Below are 25,162 nucleotides of genomic sequence, written 5' to 3'. Positions count from 1 at the left end.
GGTGTTTCAGCTAGGGGGGTTGAAGTGGTTAAGGGGGTTTCAGCTAGGGGGGTTGAAGTGGTTAACTAATTTACAACCACATTGTTTCTTCTGCCTTCATTGTTAATGTCCATGCGGTAACCTGTAAAATCGTTTGTGGCCTCATCCCAGGCTCAGAGTGGCTGCTTCGTGTGGTTGTACTCTTTAGGAGGCCTAGTGGTTCCTCTGCCCCATATAAAAAGGCCATACATTCTATTTGTTCACCTAGAGGAAGACTGATTTGTATACAAGTACAAACACACAATTCAATCCACCAAAGTTCCAGATATCTGTAACAGGGGTTCTTCAGCCATTTTTATTTTTAGAAAAGGCTTCATGGTGGAAAATAAAAATAATCATATTCACCAATTCCACTGCCGCTCACATTCCAAACCTTCTCATCCCCAGCCGGTCTCTCTCAGCAGTCAGGAAGTGACTGCTCAGCCAATCACATGCCACAGCAGTGACCCACCTCAGCCAGTGATTGGCTGAGCAGGTATTTCCTGTGTGTCAAGAGGGTCCTGCAGGGGACTAGGAGGCTTTGAAAATGAGAGCAGGGGGATCTGTCAGGTGAGGATCATTTTATCATCAATTATGTATTTTTTAAAAATGGCACCATTGTGACATCCCCTTTAACTTGTGAGTAATAATTACATTAAACTTACATTGTCTTTAAAGTGTCTCTCCAGTGTTACTAACATCAGACATGGCATGATGCAACTGCATGCTGGAGGTACAGCTACTGAGGCATATGACGCCCAGTAAGTCCTATTATATTTAGTGCTGGACGTCCTCAGCAGCTGTAACACCCAGTGTACTGTTGCGTCACTCCACTTTTGATGTCAGATTCAGCAAACTATCGAAGTAATTATGGAGTGTGTGTGAGATTAATGTTTCTTCATACAATATAGCATCCAGAGTTTGTCCAAGTGAAAACTTTTTCACTTTCCAACACGCTGCAGCCCACATTTCCTGCCGGCAGGATCTGAATAAGTAGTCAGAAATCTCTTCAGTAAGTGAAAAAACAAAAAGTTGAAGACAGAGGAGAGAAAGAGGAAGGAGGGGGGTGATGCTGCAGATTTATGCTATGAGAGGGGGGAGCTGCGTAGGGGCAGCTGATTGGTCAGAACAGACAGCACAGTCCATCAGCTACAGACCGTATTCCAGCTTTGGATTCACTACATCTAATACAGATTACATTAAAATACAAGAGGTAAATGAAGTAGATGAACCCTCAAACATTAAAGGGGTTCTGCAGTTGGTTTTAACTGATGATCTATCCTCTGGCACCCGGGACCCCCGCCGATCAGCTGTTTGAGAAGGCAGCGGCGCTCCAGCAGTGCCGTGGCCTTCTCACTGTTTACCGCTAGTCCAGTAAAGTCACGACTAGTATCACTGGCCTGGGCGCGGCTAAGCTCTGTTCACTTGAATGGAGCTTAGCCCCGCCCAGGCCAGTTGATACAAGTCGTGATGTCACTGGCCCTGCGGTAAACAGTGAGAAGGCCACAGTGCTGCTGGAGCGCCGCTGCCTTCTCAAACAGCTGATCGGCGGGGGTCCCGGGTGTTGGAACCCCGCCGATCAGAAGCTGATGATCTATCCAGAGGATAGATCATCAGTTAAAACAAACTGTAGAACCCCTTAAATGGACTGAATATAGATATTCTCTCTGCTTCAGAGGCTTTACTTAGAGACATGACCACACCAAGACATGTGACAAGTATGACCACTACCTTGTAATGTGATATTCTGCCAACATCACAAATGAAGCTGTAAATAACTTTTTGTATGTTTTGTTTGAGATACCCAGCCGTGAAAATGAATGACATATTCTCAAAGCCAATAGGAGAAGATAAGGTTATTGAAATTTTGGTGCCACTTAATCCTCAGAAATGTCCATTTAGCTGCATTACATGATCATGGTTAGACTATCCCTGTTTCAGTCCTTCCCAAGTCCTCAATTTACTTTTGGAGGGTGGAGGTGGTCATGGTTATATTGACAATAATTACATCACCTGGTTTGAAGTGATTCATTTCCTCGATGAACTGGTTTACCCAACAGTCTTACATGGCTGGCACGTTGGTACAGGAGAAAAATATAACCTACTTATTTTAATACATTATTAAAGGAACGCTCCTGACAAAAATGAGATATTATCTATTACATTATGTTCATATGTGTTACAGCGACACCTTTTGTTCTGATTACCTCGTTCAGCAGTCTGGACCCACCTCCCTCTCCCCTGAAGGACCGGCCGCTGGGTCTTCTCTGTTTCTCCATGTAGGTTGTGGCCAGTTTGCTAGCAAGGTCCCTCCTCTGCCCGATTCATTATTTCATCACATTGTACACTGCTCGTTTCCAGGGGTTACACCCATCCTGCAATCCAGCAGCAGTGGCCGTGCTTGCACACTATAGGAAAAGTTGCAAGCCTATGTGGACTCCCACGATCCTAGCCACCAGAGAAGCACAGCCACCACTGCTGGACTGCAGGGTGGTCATAACCCCTTGATGCGAGCAGAAAGCCAGCAAAGGAGGCAATATGGGCAATCACAATACTACATGATAAATGCCATTTGTTGAACTGAGACAACCCCTTTAAGGGCCAGTGCCAGTGCACACTAGCCTTCATCAGCTAATGGCTGGCAACACTGGGGGAGCTTCCTCTGTGGAAGGGTGCCTGGGCAATATGTATTCTTGTGTGCTAGTACCCTTCTAAGATGTCTGTTCTGTTGTCTGGCCATGTACAGACTTTCTGCCTGTTTACTAGATTCTAACCCTCTACTGCCTGACCTGACATATGTATGGCCTCCATACTGACCCTTTGCTGCCTTCCCTGACCTCAGACAATTGGCCGTATAGCATATACTCTGAATGCCCTGACTTCGGCAATGAGATAATCGTATGGTAAAGTCCCCTACGGGAACTGAAAGTAAGTGTAAAAAGAGGCTAAAAAAGTTTCATGTATTTCAGATTTTTTTTTCTTTTGGGGAATCTTCAAGATACAATTTTCTTTAAATTCCCTTTATTTAGCATTTTTCCAAACATTTAAAAAAATGTGTCAAAAAACACATCCAATATATCCTCTGAGGGCTCTTTCACACCTGATGCCGGAAGAATCCTGATCAGTTTTATCCTAATGCATTCTGAATGGAGTAAATTCCGTTCAGGATGCATCAGGATGTCTTCAGTTCCGGAACGGAAGGTTTTTTTGGCCGGAGAAAATACCGCAGCATGCTGCGCTTTTTGCTCCGGCCAAAAATCCTGAAGACTTGCCGCAAGGCATTGGTCCGGATACGGCCTTAAGCTAAACGTCGTTTCGGCGCATTGCCGGATCCGATGTTTAGCTTTTTCTCAATGATTACCATGGCTGCCGGGACGCTAAAGTCCTGGCAGCCATGGTAAAGTGTAGCGGGGAGCGGGGGAGCAGTATACTTACCGTCCGTGCGGCTCCCGGGGCGCTCCAGAGTGACGTCAGGGTGCCCCACGCGCATGGATGACGTGATCGCATGGCACGTCATCCATGCGCATGGGGCGCTCTGACGTCACTCTGGAGCGCCCCGGGAGCCGCGCAGACTGTAAGTATACCGCTCCCCCGCTCCCCGCTCCTACTATGGCAACCAGGACTTTAATAGCGTCCTGGGTGCCATAGTAACACTGAAAGCATTTTGAAGACGGATCCGTCTTCAAATGCTTTCAGTACACTTGCGTTTTTCCGGATCCGGCGTGTAATTCCGGCAAGTGGAGTACACGCCGGATCCGGACAACGCAAGTGTGAAAGAGGTGAAACTTTGTTAAACCTTTAGGTGTTCCACAAGAATTAATAGAAAATGGAGATTAAATTTCAGAATTTCTCTTTTTTGGCAGATTTTCCATATTAATCAATTTTTTTCCACTAACAAAGTAAGGGTTAACAGTCAAACAAAACTTAATATTTATGGCCCTGATTCAGTTTACAGAAACACCCCATATGTGGTCATAAACTGCTGTACAGGCACACGGCAGGGCGCAGAAGGAAAGGAACGCCATATGGTTTTTGAAAAGCAGATTTCACTGGGATAATTTTAAGCTGCCATGTCACATTTGAAGACCCCCTGATGCACCCCTAGAGTACAAAATAAAAAAAGACCCAATTTTGGAAACAATGGGATAAGGTGGCAGTTTTTTGGGTACTATTTTAGGGTAAATATGGTTTTTAGTTGCTCTATATTACACTTTTTGTGAGGCAAGGTAACAAAAAATAGCAGTTTTGGCATCATTTTTTTGTTATTTACAGGTTCTTACGGACACGGTGATACCTAATATGTATACTTTTTATTTATTTATTTATTTATTTATTTATGTTTTACACAATAAAAGCATTTTTGAATAAAAAAAATCATGTTTCAGTGTCTCCATATTCTGAGAGCCATATTTTTATTTTTTTGGGGGCGATTGTCTTATTTTTTGAGGGATGATATGACGGTTTGATTGGTACTATTTTGGGGTGCGTATGACTTTTTGATCGCTTGCTATTACACTTTTTGTGATGTAAGGTGAAAAAAAAATCATGTTTTAGTGTCTCCATAGTCTGAGAGCCACAGTTTTTTCAGTTTTTGGGCAATTGTCTTAGGTAGGGTATCATTTTTGCGGGATGAGATGATGGATTGATTGGCACTATTTTGGGGTGCATATGACTTTTTGAGCACTTGGTGTTGCACTTTTAGTGTTGTAAGGCGACAAAAAACGTTTTTTTAACGGTGTTCACCCAAGGGGTTAGGTCATGTGATATTTTTATAGAGCAGGTTGGTATGGATGCGGCGATACCTAATATGTCTACACAATAAAAGCATTTTTGAAACAAAAAAAAATCATGCTTTGTATACATAGTCTGAGAGCCATAGTTTTTTTTATTTTTTGGGTGATTGTCTTAGGTGGGGGCTAATTTTTTGTGGGTCATACGCCTTTTTGATCGCTTGGTGTGATGTAGGGTGACCCCAAAAAATTTTTCAACACAGATTTATATATTATTATTTTTTTACGGTGTTCATCTGAGGGGTTAGGTCATGTGATATTTTTATAGAGCCGGTCGATACAGATGCGGCGATACCTAATATGTCAACTTTTTTTTTTTTACCTATTTTTTCCTACTTTATTTTGGGAAAAAGGCTTTTTTTTACTTGAAACTTTAATTTTATTTATTAATTTTTTTTCCACTTTTTTATCCCACTCTTTTGGGGGTCCTGATCCCCTATACAATGCATTACAATACTTCTGTATTGTAATGCATTGGCTGTAAGTGTATTGCCACTGTAATACACTTACAGCCTGCTTGCCTGTGAGATCCAGGGGGCTGGATCTCACAGGCTCTCCCGGAAGGCAGCCACGATGTCTAAGGAAGTTATCGGGCTGCCTTCCCTGCCATGGGGTCCCCATCACAGCAGCGCAGGGACCCTATGGACACCGGCACCCGTGAGGATACCGCACGTGCCGCAGTCAGTGCTGACCGCAGCCATGCAAAGGTTAATGCGCCAGCATCAGTGTTTTTTTTTTTTTTACCAATGCCGAAGCATACAGCAGGGGTCCGGATATCAGTGACAACCGGACCCCTGCCTCTGATCGGGCGGGCGCAGCTCCTGCGCCCACCCGATCAGTGCGCCATCCCTGTACTGTGCTGGGATTTCTGTCCCACATTTCTGCGCCGTACATGTACGGCGCTGGTATTCTAAAGGTTAAGTCATAAATTCCATATTTGCCTAAATCTTTTATTCATACCCCCTATTTCAATATATTATTCTTTCCAGATTTTTCAGATTATCCACTGATTTATTCCATTATATCACTGAGGGCGTTTCTTTCACAATCCATTTCCTCAATATAACCAGTCTTGCTTGAAATAGTATCTTACAGAGTACTTGTCTCTCAAATTTCTGCAAACCCAGATGCATTGTACCCCCCAATATAAAAGCCACTTAATCACCATACAGTTGTACTCCTAACAACTTATTAATCCACGTTATTATTTCGGACCAATACATAAACAGTTTAGGACACCTCCAAATTAGATGAATCAGTCCTGCTTGTTCTTCACCACACCTTGAACATTCATCTGTAACTCTCAAACCCATTTTTTTTAACAATAAAGGTGAACAATATCACCTGTGTATAAGAAAGAATTGGGAGACCCCATGTGAGCCCCATAATGAAACCAACAGCCTATTTTTCAGTACATCTCCCCATATATCACCTGACATTTCCCCAATGTCCCTTTCCCATTTTTTTCTAGTGGCCATTTTTACATCCAATTGTATTATTTTCAGTACTATCTTATATCTTATATAAATATTTCCCTTGACCTTGCTATTAATAGGAAAGTAATTTATAATCTCTGAGGGAGCTTTTTTTATATATTTTCTGGGGCTGTTATTGAATGAATTGCATTCCTTATTTGCAAATACTCTCCTCTCTTTGGGAAATCCCAAATTCCTTTATCAAAGTTCCAAAATCCTTCAATACATTCCCATCAAACATGTGACGCAAAAATTGTACTCCCCTATACTCACAATTTACATACTGTCAATTTTTTTGAATATCCTTTAAATTTGTGTTATTCCATATTGGGGTATAATCCCAAAACCTTTTATACCCATTATCTTATCTCCCTCCAATCAGGTAAATAGTATATGGCCATGTCAATAAATCAGTAATTATGGAAAACTCCTTAAAGTTCCTAAAAAGCAAAGACATTTCATGCATGTGAGATCTTTTTTTTCTTTTGGGGAATCTCCAAGATATTATTTTTAAAGGCCAGAAGCTGATTTGTTCTGCTGCATCCACATGTGTGACCCATCACTTGCTAATAGGTAGAACGTGTGATTTTTTTTACGCCCAGAGGCCTTGCATGTCTGATCCTATTGTGTACCATGGTTGTTTTTACACTTTACATACTATTCATTTTGCCTTGTGAATGAACTTTCCTTAGCTTTAGTAAAAACTATTCCAAATGTTGTCATTCAATAAGATGGAAAACGTATGAAGTGCACATAGTTGTTCATTTATCTGAATGTATGGCTGCTTCCATGTTCCTGGTGATTGACAGTTTTTTCTGGACTTTTTCTGAGATGCAGATACCTGGTTGACAAATGAGGATCTCCTCATGCCACAATCTTTTTAATAGGTGGGTGTTCCCATTCTGGATATGCAACTATTAGCAAAAATGGAAAGCAACTACAGAGAGCACCTCATCCTCTGGAGGACCCAACATTACACGAACAGTCCATTGATTTTAATCAGAACTATGTAATCTTTCATTTCTTCTGTGCAATATTTCATTTCTTCTGTGGTGGCACTTGCAGAAGAACTGAATATTTTCTGTCAAATGCTAAAGATGGAACACCCTTATCAGACCTATACAATGAATACAATAAATGCCATAATGGTCCAGTTTGACCACTTTGACAATTATATTGAAGTTATATTGAATGATGGTGATTTGTAGATATAATGTAGTTTTTCACTTGGTTGTGGCAGCCATTTTTGCAAAAGTGACAGCCGGATGTGATGCCATATTGTCTCTCATTTTTAAAGTACTGCATGAAGAAACCTGGAGCTATGGGTGCACAACAGGTCCACTTTAATGCCAAAGAACAAGATCATACCAAACATAATTGTTTTTTAAAATCATTCTGTGGAAGTAATAAGGGACTTCTGATGGACTCACAAAGAACGTTTCAGCCAACAGGAAGTTCTGAGATCATTAAATTTGCAAGTGGAGGAGGACTTCCTACTCATACACATCAGCACACTCTCATAAATCTACACATTGTCACTTTTAGAGAAATACATTATTTTTAAGAAGGGTTAGATGGGAAAAGATGGACTCCAAGACAAAGCATGAATAATGCAAATGGAGGTAAAAAGTTCTTCTAGTCTATCTCATGATACAGTGTTTTATAAAGAATAAGACTAACGTATGCCAGGAAAGAGAGAATCGGATTAAACTGCTGAATGTGGATGTGGGGGAAAGATGATCTATTATTGGTAGCAGAGATTTAGCACGGTGGCCATGAAGGTCTTTCCAGGTAGATAGGTTGTTATGGTTCAAAAGTCCACCAATCAGCTGCAACACAGAAAGAAACCATAAATAAATACTATTTGTGAAGTTCTACGTAAAATATATCAGACATGTATAGCAGTTGTACAGCAAACATCCATATGTGAAATCTGAGAATATCTTTACTACCCTCTCTAAAAGCTATGGATAAAAACATGACTGGCCATCCTGACTGATGGGGACACTGTTTTTTGGGTCAATCCAAGCAGTCCATAGCAGCAGGTCACCCTACTTGTTATTAGAGGCCCAGCCTATCCCTTCCAAAAGGGAATAGTGAAGCTAATGGCAGCAATGTCGTCTTTAATCAACCGTGGGTTGTTTAGGTTCCCTCTCACCTCCATGTCTTTCTCTTCCCCCTCTACCAAGGTTCAGGACACTTGTTGTTCCGACCACCCTCCCCTGTTCTTGGCCAGTTTTAGGATGAAAACAGGCATTTTTTTACATGTTTTGTGAGCAGTGTTGTAGTTGCTATGAACATTTATCTTGTTTTAGTTCTAGTTTGTTGCTTGCTTTGGTCCTTACTTGTGATCATTTTAACTCACAGCTGGCTTTTGGCAAAGGAAAACAAGCAGGGGATCAGCTTTCAAGGCAGACTTACCCACAAGGAGTCGAGCAGTTGGCATACTGCTTTGAAGGTTAACGGGACTGTCTGGTCTCAGAATTGACTTAAAGGATATGTACATCGTTGGGGCAATTTTTTTAAATTAGTGTATTATGAGCTAAAAATAATTTTTTTGAATTGGTCTTTATTAAAAATATGGAGTCATTTTCTCTGTACACAACTGAGAAGCTCTGTTATCAGGATCTGAATTTTCTCTCAGTTCCATCAGACAGCTAGCTGTTGGGTTCCTTATCTCTGCTCTCTGACCTTATAAGCACTCATCAAAGCTCAATCCTTATCTTACTGATAAGAATGTGGCTTAAATAAGTGTTTATGGCTCTTAGTAATTTAGAGATAGGGGTTATTAGATGACCAGCACAAAGTGAAATTGAAAGTAGGATGCACACAGCTAGAAAACAGTTAACCCTTTGTGACACAATGGCCCAATATTTTTTTTTATATAGGTGTACATAGCCCTTAACTCCTGCCAGTGGCCGGTCATTAGCCTCAGTGATCACATGTGCTTTAGCGGTGCTGCTCTAGCACATGTGACCAGTGAGGCCAGTGACTGACTGCAGTGGTCACAAGACCAAGCTAGTTCCCGTCCTTGGGTACCTGACTGGGAAGGGAGCAGCAGCACTATGGACAGGTGAGTGTATTTAATCTTATTATTTGGGCATGCATTACTGACAGGAGTTAAGTCGACTGCTAGGGCAAACAACCCCTTCAAGTATCTTACCATTTGATGGTGGAGAATTTGATTAGGAACTTTGGCTTCATCTCTCAAAATTTTTTAAAGTAATAAAAAAGATATATACACCCCAAAGTATTTTCTATAAAAACTACAGATTGCTCTGCAAAAAAAAAGAAGCTCTCACACAGCTCTGAAGACATACATATAAAATAAAGTTTTAGGGCTCAGATATAGAAAAACTATATAAATGTGATATCGCTGCAATTGTATTGTCCCAAAGAATGAAGTTAACAGTTCAGTTTTACTGCATAAGGAACTCCATAAAAAGGAAACCCATAAAACTATGTCAAAATTATAATTGTTCCCAATTCCACCACCTTTCCAGCTTCCCACTGCAGAGCATGCAGTATAAAAATTGCCAATATAAAAAGTGCTATTCAAAAGTACAACTTGTCTCCATCCTATGGTTATGTGAATAGAAACAAAATTATGGCTCTGGGAAGACAAGGAGAGTAAAAAAAAACTAAAACTAAGGGTCCTTTCATACGTCCGTGGAATGGGTCCGCATCTGTTCCGCAATATCTGGAATATCCATTCTCAATGGGGCAGGAATGGATGCGAGAGCACACTATGTGCTCTCCACATCCGCATTTCCGGAGTGTGGCCCGATCTTCCGGTCCGTAGCTCCGGAAAAAAATTGAACATGTCCTATTCTTGTCCGCAATTGTGAACAAGAGTAGGCAGTTCTATGGGGGTGCAGGCCGTGTGTATTGCAGATCAGCAATTTGCAGATCCGCAATACACTATGGACGTGTGAATAGACCCTAATATTGGTCATGGTCCTTAAAAGGTATTATTAAAGAATGCCATTTTCTTCCCATTTGTTTTTTTAAATGTTGGGGAGGATGTCCTCAGATACTTGCTAACTGTTGTAGTTTTATTCTTTTGTCCTCCAATCTGCCACTGTGCTGCTTGCAGTTAATGCTTGAACTGTATGGCCGTGCTGAGGAGGGGCAAGTGACCGTTACATGATACTTTTAAACTACAAAATTCCCACCAGTGCTGGTTGGTTTGTGCTGTGGACTGCGCATGCTCACCCTGTGCAAGAGACAAAACAAGAGCAAGAGAGCAAGAGCAAGAAAAAGCACTGCTATGAGAAAATACTACTGCGCATTTTAAAACTAGGAAAGATTCTCTGGAGGACGTCTCCAGCAGCAATAAGGTATCATCATTGGATTAGCTGGGGGTATCTGGGAGTTGTTTATTCTGGATAAGTGACATTTTCAAACATTGATTATTTCACAAATGAGTTAAAATGAGACAGGATTATGATCCTGTGAATACCTCCATTAATGGGTGGTAGGGTAGTGGGGCTCTTATAAGTCTTATTCGAAAAAAAATGTTATGACTCCTGCATCTTTAATACAAGGCTGACCAACCTCATTGATGAAGATTTTAGGCAGGTGCATGTACCAGTAGGTAACACCAGTCGTGAATGTTCCACTGCTATTATAAATCCAACTTCATGATCTTTACCCTAACTTTACCTGGAAAAAGCATGGTCTTGATCTGTTCTGGACCTTCAAGATAATCAATGATGGCTCTCTGGAACGTTTTGCTCTCTGCAGACTGGAGATGACTGCAAAATGAAAGAGAACATGATGTGGTAGAAACAAATAATGGTCTAGGTAGGGTTTATGACTAATCTGTACAATCAACAATACAATGCACTGAACAGTATCATCAGAACAGCAGTGTGAAGGTTGCATCTATTTGTCATTGTCTATATGTCATTGTCTATGACGCTTTCAAAAGGGTTGTGCAATCAAGACAACTTTTTGTGAAATAATTTCTTAGGACTTGTTGAGCTAATTGTGTCCTCCAATCAAGACCTCTAAGGTTGAGAATCACGTCAAGCATGGCTTTCATCTCTGGAGGACCCTCGGCAATGAAATTACATGAATAGACGCCCACTGATTTCAGTAAACACCATGTAATGATTCATTTAGCAGAAGCACTGTGAGCACTTAGGGACTCAACTGTTCCTTAAAATCTAATTTTCTGCAGGGGACCTTCATTATGAGAAGGGAACAACGTAAAATCTATCAGGAGTTATGCTAAAAAGTAGGGCAGAGAAGAGGAAATGAGCTTTGGCCACGACTCATGATTGTAATCTATTTGTGTTTTCTTTGTGAGCATCACAGCTAATTTATTTTTATATTTTTCAGAAATCGCTGTGTTATTTACAATTGGGCATCAGTGTATTGGAAGAACATAACTAGAGCGGCTGCAGATGAGAGTGTCCAAAGTAATTAAGGGAATGGGTAGACTGCTATATAAGGCAGGTTATCAAACCTGGATTTGCTTTCTCGGAAAAAATTACTCGGGGATTACAATTTTATCAAATCACAATGTACAAATGTTTAAATGACCAATCTTTTTATACCTAGGCCAGTGAGGCATCCTTTACATCTAATGGAAGCCCAGGGATTCTCTACTGTAACAGCAGTGAGACTATGGAGCTCTCTGCCAAAGGAGATTGTGACAGTTGATTCATGGAACAAATTGATGGAGGTCCTGGATGCTTTTCTTAAATGTAAAAATATTGCAGGTTATGAGTTCTAGATTTCTGGAGATGGGGCATTACCCAAGAATTTATTTTAAGTGTCATATTTGGAGTTGTGAAGTAATTTTTTATATGGAGCAAATGGCCTAAGTTTTTTTTTCTGCCTTGCTCTGGATCAACATGCAAGATTCTAGATTTCTTCTTCATGGACCTGTTCTGGACTTGGTTTCCCAAGGTTTAAACTTATCACCTATCCACAGGCTAGGTCCACATGATCCCATTTTCAGAGCAGGTTCTCTCATGGTGGTTGTGGTGAGCTGTAAAAGATTTAGGATTTTTTTTGGAAACCATGACTGGAGCCATAATTTAGAGACTGGTGTACATTCCTCATTCTCATACAGGATATACATGGAATCCTAAAAACAGCAATTGTGTGCCATGACGAAAGGCCAGAGCTGATCTGTACTCATGTATGATCATAACATTATCTCTGCTCTCAGTTTTCTATAGCTGAGTGAGAATGACACAGAAGATATCTCAAAAATAATCCAGTATCTCCAGACACTAATAACTGTGCTCTGTCTAAACATCTAAAAAGTTCCATTATCTTCAAAGCCTGTAGCTCCTCATCTTCACTTACTTTGTGCTTGAGCTGGACGCTAAGCTGACAACTAGACACGCTAATATTAATCTGCTCAGTTCTTTGCCGAAAATCTCTTTATTCAGGATATTAAAGTTTGTTTGGCAGTGGCAACCTTATTTTCTGATGTGATATCAAATTTGTTTCATGCCTTGGTGAGATTTAAAACAAACTTTCTCTAGCATTATACTCCCAAGGGGGGGTTTAACAAATATATACAGAATATATATATTTATATATATCTCATATATGTATATATATATATATATATATATATATATGTATATCTGTCTGTTCTTTATGCGCGACCAAACGACTGGACCGATCTTCACCAAATTTGGGACACAGGTACATCAGACGTCCGGGTCTCAGCTCTCTAGGATGTACCGTTCCTGAGATATTCCCCAAAAACGAGCCCCCCCAATACAAGCTGCAAGTCTTTCTCTTCAAATCCCAACTGCTATAAACACAGTTTTACTCCAGGTTTCCATAACAACCCAGCCATTTATCTTTACTGCTTAAAGGGGCGGGCAATGTGGAGGTCACTGTTTTTAAAGGGGCAGGCACAGTGGAGGTCACGGTTATTAAATTGGCGGGCACAGTGGAGGTCACTGTTATTAAATGGGCGGGCACTGTGGAGGTCACTGTTAAAGGGGCGACCACTGTGAAAGTCTCTTTTTCCTCATTTGTCGTTTTCTCTTATCCCCCATGCTTGAATCCTACTTTGTTTGGCATGTGACTACTGTCCCATCATGCCTTAGGGCAGTGGGATGTGTCCTGACATCTGCGGGAAATGTGGCACTAGACAGTTCTTTTTCTACATCCATGTATTGAAAATGCTGTGTGTAACTGGATTTATAACAGACACAACTTATGCAAATGTCTATCATTTGGTAGAGCAAAAATCATCATTATGTTTATCTATCTGCCTAACGATAGCTGACATGTAACTGACTCTGCACATAGAGAAGTGGTTATAGAAGGGAAGGAAAAGAAGGGAAGTGAGCATGAGCATCCTGTATTACAAATCTCCACTGCAATCACCTACGTAACAGGGCCAGGCGCGTTTCTTTTATGGTAAAAATATTTTTGTCATTGAAGAAGGAGCGCATCAGCTCCAAAATGTATCTGGCCTGATTACGAACCACTCCATATCCACAATGCAGTGATCTTTCATCACAATATTTCCCCACGTGGCACTGGCATTCCTTTACAGCAAGGGTGCATGCGCCCACCTCCAAGCGCTCTGGAATCAGTGCATGACTACCAGGTGGAGACTTAGCCATCAAGAGACTGTCTATGCTGCCTATACCGTAGCTGGTTCCTGGTTTTCAGAGGGTGAGGACAAGCACTATTACCAACATATGAGTTTATTTGGCACTCTCTACTAATATACACTACAGCTAGCAAACTTTCTACTTTTACTAGACATCAGTGCTAGGTGGAGATGCTGCAATTATACATGCAGTGATTTTTATGTACTATTTACCACCATTATTGATATTGAGAATACTCATTATACAGCCATTAAAAGGATACGCACATCACTATATATGTATTACCCAACAGCGCCATCTGGAGGATATTTGGTGTTTAAAATATAAAATTCCTCCATCAATAGTGGATACTACATCTTGTGGACATTACTGGACATTTAATTGCTCCTATTGTTTTTTACTATTAGCTACTGAAGGCGAGGGCCCCACCACGTAGGCTATATATAAGAACCAGGATTTTTTGGGGGGAGGGATTTTTAAAATGTATCGCTACATAAATCGTTATATTATATTTTTCATTGTGATCACTAATTATATTTAGTTATAACATTGATAATGTTTTCACTGCCTGGCCCTGTCAATCAAAGTGGAGAGTAAACGGTAGTTGCAGAGAGAGCGGAGCTTCTAGGTGTAATGGCAACACCCCCGTTGCTCCTAGAGGCTCATATTCATATATTAAGACATCATTTTTCTCAGCAATGCGAGCGCATATGAACATGGGACCAACACAGATGCCTTCAGCTGCCAAGTGCACATGTTACAGGTCAGCCAGTTTCATACGGAGCCAACCCAAAAACAAAACCAGTAACCCCAAAGAAAAGTGGGAGACACACATATAAAATATATGTAATTTATTGAGACATGATCACATAACAAACAATATTTGAGACATAAGGCACAAGTGTACAGGAGGGGGGGAGACCTAGGAGGTCAGATACAACCTCTCTCCCAAACACCCAACTGGCAGGGAAAAGATGTCACAGCCCTAGGTATACATCAGCATGAAAACTGTGAGAACTGTAGGTTCACTCAAAGTGACATGTACTGGTATGTATGTTGCATGCACAGAAAGATAAATGAAAAAATGTACAAATAGCACAAGGCAAACTAGCCCACCCAAAAACCTGGGATGGCCACATAAGGTATGCACATATCCATTGAACTGTACAATACAGGCAGAGGCAAGTGTGCCAAGTGCAGGTGGTAATAGAGATATAAAAAGAAATGTAACAACTAACTGAGCAAAACAACAAAACATGTATTACCCATGATATGCTGGACCCAGAGCGTGTGACCAAAAGCTGCACCTCGACGTACATTTCACCTGGAGAGGCTTCGTCAGGAGGTAAAGTAACAAACTGAGTTTGTCCATAAATGGTGTGGTCCACAGCTGGCAGCTGATTAGCGCATCCGCCCAGTGTTGCAGGGATGACATCATAAAGACGCGCCACCCAGCTTACAGAGCAAGGCGAGGCAGGCCCACCGTGTCACATGACCAGACCAGGAGGAGGGAGGGAGCCGCATCTGACATCACGCAGCCACACCTCCCCGCGTCCGATCACATGACACGCACGTCGGCCGGCCCCGAGACAGCCAGGTATAGGAGCGTCACTACAATGCCAGCCAGACAGCGCACCAGAGCGATGCGCATATGCCAGGTGGAGACAATGTATAGAGGACAGTGGAAAGATAACCACATATGAAGGACAATATATGGGGGGCACAAAGATCAAAATTGCCGATAGTCAGCTCAATCGTACAGCATATCAGAGTAATATATACAGGCAGAGCAGCATAGTATAGAGCCCCCTATAGCCTTCACCATTAACAATATATGCACAACCCCATAAAAAAAAACCTTCTATATTGCTATAACACAAAAAAAATTAAAATAAATGTATTGTGTAATATTGTAACTTTATAAAAATGAATCCATGGATCCATAAGTCAAAAATGGTAATAGAAACCTATGCCATCAATTAGATCATGACCCTAGACCAAAAAAGTGATGAGTACAAAAACTATATATATATATATATATATATATATATATATATATATATATATGTATATAATCAAGCATATATTTATAATTATATATATATATAGTTTTTGTATTCATCACTTTTTTGGTCTAGGGTCATGATCTCATTGATGGCATAGGTTTCTATTACCATTTTTGACTTATGGATCCATGGATCCATTTTTATAAAGTTACAATATTACACAATACAGGTTTTTTTTGTTTTTTTGTGTTATAGCAATATAGAAGTTTTTTTATGGGGTTGTGCATATATTGTTAATGGTGAAGGCTATAGGGGGCTCTATACTATGCTGCTCTGCCTGTATATATTACTCTGATATGCTGTACGATTGAGCTGACTATCGGCAATTTTGATCTTTGTGCCCCCCATATATTGTCCTTCATATGTGGTTATCTTTCCACTGTCCTCTATACATTGTCTCCACCTGGCATATGCGCATCGCTCTGGTGCGCTGTCTGGCTGGCATTGTAGTGACGCTCCTATACCTGGCTGTCTCAGGGTCGGCCGACGTGCGTGTCATGTGATCGGACCCGGGGCGGGGAGGTGTGGCTGCGTGATGTCAGATGCGGCTCCCTCCCTCCTCCTGGTCTGGTCATGTGACACGGTGGGCGTGCCTCGCCTTGCTCTGTAAGCTGGGTGGCGCGTCTTTATGATGTCATCCCTGCAACACTGGGCGGATGCGCTAATCAGCTGCCAGCTGTGGACCACACCATTTATGGACAAACTCAGTTTGTTACTTTACCTCCTGACGAAGCCTCTCCAGGTGAAATGTACGTCGAGGTGCAGCCTTTGGTCACACGCTCTGGGTCCAGCATATCATGGGTAATACATGTTTTGTTGTTTTGCTCAGTTAGTTGTTACATTTCTTTTTATATCTCTATTACCACCTGCACTTGGCACACTTGCCTCTGTCTGTATTGTACAGTTCAATCGCTATGTGCATATCTTATGCGGCCATCCCAGGTTTTTGGGTGGGCTAGTTTGCCTTGTGCTATTTGTACATTTTTTCATTTATCTTTCTGTGCATGCAACATACATACCAGTACATGTCACTTTGAGTGAACCTACAGTTCTCACAATTTTCATGCTGATGTATACCTAGGGCTGTGACATCTTTTTCCCTGCCACTTGGGTGTTTGGGAGAGAGGTTGTATCTGACCTCCTTACATGAGGTCTCCCCCCCCCTCCCTCCTGTACACTTGTGCCTTTTGTTTCATATATTGTTTGTTATGTGATCATGTCTCAATAAATTACATATATTTTATATGTGTGTCTCCCACTTTTCTTTGGGTTTATTGGTTTTGTTTTTGGTTGGCTCAGTATATTATACTAGACCCCAGTGTTATCTACACATTATATGTGAGTTTTTTTTTATAGGTTGGTCAGCCAGTTTCATACGTACAAATCTGCTGACAGATGCCCTTTAAGAAGTGTATTATATAGCAATTCCTGTCTAGAATGTTATTATTGGAGTTGCTTTTGCAACCTTACAAGCAATGGGTGGACTTCCAGAACAGACAATTGTACACTCATGCTGGCACCATATACATATATGATATATCAATGGATCAGCTTCCTTCAGCACTATGGGGCACATATATTAAGACCGTTGTTTTCTTGTTGTGGTCTTAATAAGCCCCTGCACTGTAGGTGGATTGCCAAAGTTATGAAGATGCACTGCCGATTCTAAATCTTCCTTGCTGTCTTACATTTAAGCCAGGATTAGAAAATGATGAATGAAACAGGGCTGACAACCTGTCCCCTTTTTTAGACCTGGCGTAAGTGGGGAAGAAGTGTAGTGTCCAGGAAAAGGGGTACTGTGAAGTGTGGACATTTGCCCCACTTTTTCCCAATGCAAAGTTATAAAATGCTTACTTTATTTCACTTGAAAGGGTTAACTTGCACTGTTTAATACTGTGTAACTGCATTTTATATGTATGTTGTGATATATACCCTGTTCGTTTGCACTATATTTGCACGGCTCTGTAGAAAGGGTTAATGAATACTGAGAGACATTTGGGACTTTTAATGAGAAGCTAGTAATTTTCCACAGCTGCCATAGGGTTTAAAGAAGAACTTGTTTTGGAGGGTAAAACCCAGACATTGTTTACCACCAAAACCAGACAGACTGACCTTTTGAATGTTTGGTTTAGCTCTGCTGTTATGTCTAGATACTTGTTTTTGTCTGGAAAAACTGCTGTGTCATTGCCATTGAGTATCACTGAAAAGTTAATGTAGGTCTATGCCAGACAGGAGTAGTAACTTTGTAATTGCTTGTGCTGAGTTTCTCCACTCCACCCCACTAGAAGGTTCCAGTCTAGCTGCAAATTATATATAAGGAGAACAGTCAGAGCCCCTAGTGTTCTGCAGTTAGGGATCAGTGCTTGGAGGAGGAGACTCTGCCAGTCTGCATTAGTGACCAGAAGAAGATGCTGAGATGGAGACGCTGAGCCACAGACCATGGGTTACCAGCCCTGTGACTAAGGAGCTACATGGACTACTGAGCTACAGACCGTGGACCTCCAGTCTTGGACCAGGGTACCAGTGTTCTGAGAGAGAGAGAGAGAGAGAGAGAGGGACAGCTAGCTTAGGTCTTTCCTCAGCATCAAACCCTACTTCTGTCAGAAAGGAGACAGTCGAAGCCAGCCCCATTCCTCTCCCGTATTGTTTTGCACCTGAATTGTTCCAATAAAGAAGCACACTGGTTAACTGCAGACCCTGACTCTTTGGACTTATATCCCATTGGAGTGCACCATGTCTTACCATCCCTTCTGGAGAGCTGAAACACATGGTGACACCTTAACAGTGTCTGGGGGACCACCTGAACGCGGCCACCGCAATTGTCACAGATTCTGCTGCCACATGGCGCGCAAGAGGATATGCCACAAAAGTGGCATATATCTGTTCAGAAATGACCCCCTATGTGCCTTGTGATAATTTCCAAATTTCTGTTACTGTGTGGCAAATCCATAGCAGCACACATGTCAATTATTTTAATCATTTCTTGTTGCGATTAGGTGGCGGATTGTTGTCTCCTCATTAGGCGCAATTACCATTATACACCAACATCTACATGCAGAATCCATGAGTGAGGTGACAATTACCTGGAGAATACCGCCTGGTAGTAGATTTTGGGGAGCAAATATCCGCTGTGTCACGCTGCTCAAGTCTCTTTGTGTGAGCGCAGTTTCCTTGCAGACACCTCCATTTACCTGCTCAATGTCTCATGCAGTGAATTTTACCTAGATTAACGGAACAGGTTTCCCGTCACTCCCTGGGCACTATTCTTAGACTGGCATCCCGCTGTTTCCAGCAGCAGGTGATAACTTCTAATTTGTGAGCCTTCTCAGTTCTGTGAATCCCAGCGCTACACAATGTCCTTTTTTATGTTCTTTTTGTCAAAAAGTGCTGGATCTTACGATTACCTTCCACCTGAAATGTTCATATAGAATTTATTTAAAGGCACAGAACCTTCCATCAAGGGTGGGCATTCCTTTTGTGTAACCTGCATCGCAGCCCTGTAGGCAAGTGGGCCCACTTAAAAAAAAACTAATTCCTACTGTGTATCTGATTTTATGCAAGGGACTGTGCTAATGAATTCTATGGCTTCAAACAGATTTATTCAAGAGACAATGGCGCCATATTGTTCCCTCACAGGGGCCCATTGCTGTCTATATCCACCCATGTCTTCCATGTGTTCCAGTTAGTCATGTTAATCAGTCTCATGACCTAGAGGCAGGTCAGTCCTATGCAAGATAATTGCCCTGGGCTGCAATATCAAAAACAACCACTATCCAATGTATGGCGCTGTGCTTAGTATGCTGTGAGGAGGCCGGAGAGCTAACCAGAGTGTCTTCAAAGAGCTTATCGGTGGCAGTTCCAGGAGTCGGGCCCCTATCGATCAGATATTGATGACTGGTCCTGAATTTTGTACTCTGGGAAAATCTCTTTAAATACCTAATATGTGCTGAGACCCCTAACTATTGGGGAATGGAGGTCCACTTCCTACCATGAGTGACTTGGTAGGTGACCATGCATGTCAGGGAATATGCACTAAAGGACAGAAAAATAATCAGAAAATACTGAAATGTTGTAAATTATCCTCAAAAAGTATATAAAACATGTTCATGACACTTACGTCTTCCAAGACTCCTCATTCCTCCATATTTCATATAGGTTGTAGCCTGGGTGGGAGTGATGTTCTCGGGTGGATACACTGAAAATACACATTTTCATTAAATGTTACTCTCAAAATCTCAAGCTGAAACCCCATCAATCAGCTGTTATCTCCGTGTGAAGCTGTAGCCATCTGCAGGGGAAGTGGAATATTATACGGTATCACAGTTGTGTTACTGAGTCAAGGACTGGACCAGATTCTATCCTGGGAGATAAGGGACAGCCCTCCCAAACTCATGTTGCCACCAATATTATATTCTAAGATCTTTATATCCAGTTAGCAATTGATTAAAGGGGTTATCCCATAATTTATGTAAAAAAATTAAAGGGTCACTAGTAGTTCGATATATAATAGAGACATATCAAAAGTTTTGATTGGTGGGGGTCTTAGCCCTGAGACCTTCCCTGATCACTAGTACGCAGAGACAGAAACGTGCCCATATAACACTGCAGGAGAGAAAGCAAGATGGACCTAATAGAAGGTCTATGATATGCAAGCGCTTCTCCCCCTTAGTTCTTGCAATTGTTGGGGTTCTTAGCACTCAGACCCCCACAGATCAAAACTTTTGATACATCTCCATGACATATCAAAAGTTTTAAAAAAAATTAAGTGACCTTTTAAAATCCAACATCATATAGCACGTGACAATCTTTTTCTAACAAAGCTACAACCAGCTCTGTACGTCACATGGTTCCAGAGATCTCCCCATTCAATTGCTCCAATTAGGCCTCATGCACACGACAGTATTTTTTCACGGTCCGCAAAGACGGGGTCCGTAGGTCCGGCATCCGTGACCATTTTTTCGTCCGTGGATCTTCCTTGATTTTTGGAGGATCCACGGACATGAAAAAAAAGTCGTTTTGGTGTCCGCCTGGTCGTGCGGAGCCAAACGGATCCGTCCTGAATTACAATGCAAGTCAATGGGGACGGATCCGTTTGACGTTGACACAATATGGTGCAATTGCAAAAGGATCCGTCCCCATTGACTTTTAATGTAAAGTCAGGAGTCCCTTTTATACCATCGGATCGGAGTTTTCTCCGATGGTATATTTTAACTTGAAGCGTCCCCATCACCATGGGAACGCCTCTATGTTAGAATATACTGTCGGATATGAGTTAGATCGTGAAATCATGGTGATGGGGATGCTTCAGGTTAGAATATACTAAAAAAATGTGTACATGACTGCTGCCTGGCAGGTGCTGCCAGGCAGCAGGGGGCAGACCCCCCCCCCCTGTTTTTAACTCATTGGTGGCCAGTGCGGCCGCTCCCCCCCTGTAGTTAACTCATTGGTGGCCAGTGCGGCTGGCCCCCCCCTCCCTCCCCTGTAGTTAACTCATTGGTGGCCAGTGGGCCCTCTCCCCTCCCTCCCCCTCCTAATTAAAATCTCCCCCCCTATCATTGGTGGCAGTGGAGAGTACTGATCGGAGTCCCAGTTTAATCGCTGGGGCTCCGATCGGTAACCATGGCAACCGGGACGCTACTGCAGTCCAGGTTGCCATGGTTACTTAGCAATTTGTAGAAGCATCATACTTACCTGCGAGCTGCGATGTCTGTGACCGGCCGGGAGCTCCTCCTACTGGTAAGTGACAGATCATTAGGCAATGCACCGCACAGACCTGTCACTTATCAGTAGGAGAAGCTCCCGTCCACCAACAAGTTAACTACAGGGGAGGGAGGGGGGGGGCCCGGCCGCACTGGCCACCAATGTGTTAACTACAGGGGGGGGGAGGGCCTGGCAGGGGGCAGTCATGTACACAGTTCTTTTAGTATATTCTAACCTCAGCTCTGAAAAAGCTTTTATGCAGACGGATCTTCGGATCCGTCTGTATGAAAGTAACCTACGGCCACGGATCACGGACACGGATGCCAATCTTGTGTGCATCCGTGTTCTTTCACGGACCCATTGACTTGAATGGGTCCGTGAACCGTTGTCCGTCAAAAAAATAGGACAGGTCCTATTTTTTTGACGGAAAGGATACACGGATCATGGTCTCGGCTGCAAAACGGCGCATTTTCCGATTTTTCCACTGACCCATTGAAAGTCAATGGGTCCGCGAAAAAAAACGAAGAATGGCACAATGGCCACGGATGCACACAACGGTCGTGTGCATGAGGCCTTACTCTGGTAGATTTATTTTAGGCTGGTAGCTCAGGGTGTGTGTCCTTTCTCAGGAGGTGTGTCCTTTCTGCTGCAGCTCTGTCCCTGTAACAGCTTCTAACAGTAGATAGCACTTGCAGTTGAAGAATGGTACTGAGCATTGGCATCCATCTCGGTGATGTTACAGAGGTGGACACATAAATAAGGAAATGAACAAACTGCAGGTGGCGCCATACAGATACATTTTATTGACTAACATAGTGGCTGTACCAAATTTTTTATTACAAGTAATTCAGCTCCAGGTTCTGGTTTCAAAAATGTAGAACATATTTTGTGGGACAACCCCACAAGAGATGAGATTCATCTTTAATACTAGCGATGTGGCCATTAAAGAGGTCGTCCGACCTCAATAAAAAAATTATTTGTCTTTCTTCAATCACTAGAAATGACTATTCTCATCTAAAATACAGACAAGATTAGGAGATGCTCTATAATCTTCCGAATGGACATACAGATGCGGACAGAACACAGATGACATCTCTGTGCTGTCCATTTTATGCACAACTATAATAATGAAGGCATCTTTGTGCTATCTGCAAAAAATCCGGATAGCACATAGATAGAAGATATGGCCATGTGATGGAGAACGTGGTAAATATACCAATACAACCTCTTTCCTTCTCGTTTTGTATTATAGTACAGAAATTCCATAGGATTAAGATTTTAGGAAACAATTTTCCAGAAAAGTTTTCCAAGGAGAATGTTTTCTTAAGAGACATTTTTAGATGTGCTTCTGTCAGCTGTAACATCTCACTCAAAGGTTCAGCGACATAAAATAATTCTTCTTTCCCCACCACACAATTCAAAGGTGACATTTATCATCTGAACACTGAGTCATTCTCTAAAAGATCTGGTTAGAATCACACCTTGACTTTTTATTCTGATATATTCTTCCATGAATTGAATCTGTAAAAACATACACGCTAAAGTACGCATAATGGAAGTAGGTTATACGTTAACGTTTTTTTTTATCCAGTTATGAAATAATATATACTTTGTATTATATAGAAGGACAGATCAGGAACCAAGGTTACATTTAAAGGAGCGGGTAACCTAAGGTAGCTACTAATATCTGTCACATGTACAACGTATGGCCAACCATATATCACATCCATACAGTATGTGCTTGTCAAAAATCTCAGTCCAAACCAGTGGATCTAACTAAGGAGGCGGTCTGGTCCTCCTTTTGTTGTGCTTTCTAAGATTATAGAGCTGCAAGCACTCCACGGGTTGTTGGACATTTTATGTTGAGTCATAGGTCATGCCTTGTGGTAGATATTCCAATTCATCCTCCTTGCAAACCAGACAACTTTTTTAAAAGCAAATTCAGTGAGGTCCACCAGGATTCCACCAGGATGTCTGTCATTTTGACAGCAAGAATAAAGCCTCTTGCACATGTCAGCAAATTGTTGATGTGAGCTGTCCACGGTTTCCACAGTCAGCACGTCATCAACAGTGGTTTTCCATGAACTGTGCTTCCATGATGACACTATAGAAGCATGCTCTATTTTTGTCTGTGATTACGGATCCCTCACGCACATTATAGTCTATGGGTCCATGAAAACCTCAGAAACAACACAGATGGGATCCAGGTTTGGTCCTTTGGAATACAGATGAAAGACTGAAGGCAAAAGAAGGACACATGGACCAAACACAGATCCTTCACTGACCAGCTTGCCATGGATGTCATTACGGACAAGTGACAGAGGCCTAACACTGCATATTGTGCTATTATTGTTGTCAGTAGTATGGATCTGATGATGAAATCTCCAGACATCAGTGTGAACCTACTCTTAGCTTTTGTCTAATGGTCTAAAATTTAATTACCGGAAAACCCTTTTAACAAGGGAAAAATGTTCAATTCAACTGCAGAGAAAATGTAACGAAAAGGCAAGTACCACAGGTAGGAATAAAGTTTAGGAGAAATTTACTAAGAATACTGGCTTAATTTCCTCTAAAAAATTGCGCCACATTTATTATGTGTTTTAGCCACTTTATGTCTAGAGTTCAACAAGAGGGTGTAACTTAGCAGGATAAGGTATGGTTTAGAACAAAAGTGGCCTGGCTTACAATGCTTCATCTAATCTGTAACTTCTAAACCCGGGGTCAACTGATTGACTTTCAGCGATGAGGACTGTTTAAGTCAAGGTGGGCTACGGTATGTTATTTTGTAACTGAAATGTTGGCGGCATTCTACTAAGCTGTCACCCTCAAGCGCTAGTCCATCAACAAAAAGTAGCTATCCATCACAAACATGTGTTTACTGAGGGGCGAGTTCTAGATATGCAACGCAACCTCTGCCCAATGTTGTGATGATCCGTGGTTGTTAGAGGGTGGCCACTCTTTGAACCACAGAGGTGAGAACAGACATTTCTCTAGGTGCAGATGGACATTGGTGGGACCTCTATGATGTCTGAGATCCACAAACCTCGGTCATTCTCCCTGTTGCTATTGAGTTACAATATTGATGTTCCTAGGGCCAGAACTCTTAAATATGCTCTGTAGAATCTGCATATAATTTTGGTTAGCTACAATGATCAGCAAATGGCAGGAATGGGCTTTTATAATGACAAATGATCAAAAAAGATCCAAAAAGAGCAAGCTAACAGCAAAGATTTGGAAAAAGTTTGTGTGTTATAAAACTCCAAATTCTGAAAGAAGTGATGTACATAGGAAGCACTGGCCTGGATTCAGAACTTCATGCCATTCATCGTATGGTAAGCAATAAAGTATGGCATGTCTACTGTTTGTTAGGAGGACCAAGTCATGATTGGCTCCCCAAATCCCTGTCATCATGGCAACTAAAAGAAAATCTTAAAAGAAAATCAGATTATGTTTCACACATATCCATGACAATTTGCATTTGACGATACTGGGCGATATGTATCTCATAGAAT

General features: G+C 41.7%; 1 protein-coding gene across 1 annotated transcript in view; it reads right to left on the bottom strand.

Annotated features, from left to right (window-relative positions):
• Positions 1-10,769: 10,769 nt before the first annotated feature.
• Positions 10,770-25,162, bottom strand: part of NECAB3 (N-terminal EF-hand calcium binding protein 3) — a 166,625-nt gene continuing 152,232 nt past the window's right edge. Inside the window, exons 11-12 of the mRNA XM_044299479.1 lie at positions 20,068-20,145; positions 10,770-11,040 (exon numbers count right to left, since the gene is read on the bottom strand). Coding sequence (XP_044155414.1) covers positions 10,911-11,040; positions 20,068-20,145 — 208 coding nt within the window. The 3' untranslated portion in view covers positions 10,770-10,910. The remainder of the gene's footprint in view (positions 11,041-20,067; positions 20,146-25,162) is intronic.

Source organism: Bufo gargarizans, chromosome 6 (assembly GCF_014858855.1).
Source record: "Bufo gargarizans isolate SCDJY-AF-19 chromosome 6, ASM1485885v1, whole genome shotgun sequence".
In the NCBI taxonomy this organism is placed as follows: Eukaryota; Metazoa; Chordata; class Amphibia; order Anura; family Bufonidae; genus Bufo; species Bufo gargarizans.
The sequence above is the reverse complement of the archived record's forward strand: the minus strand, read 5'-3'. Positions and strand labels throughout refer to the sequence as shown.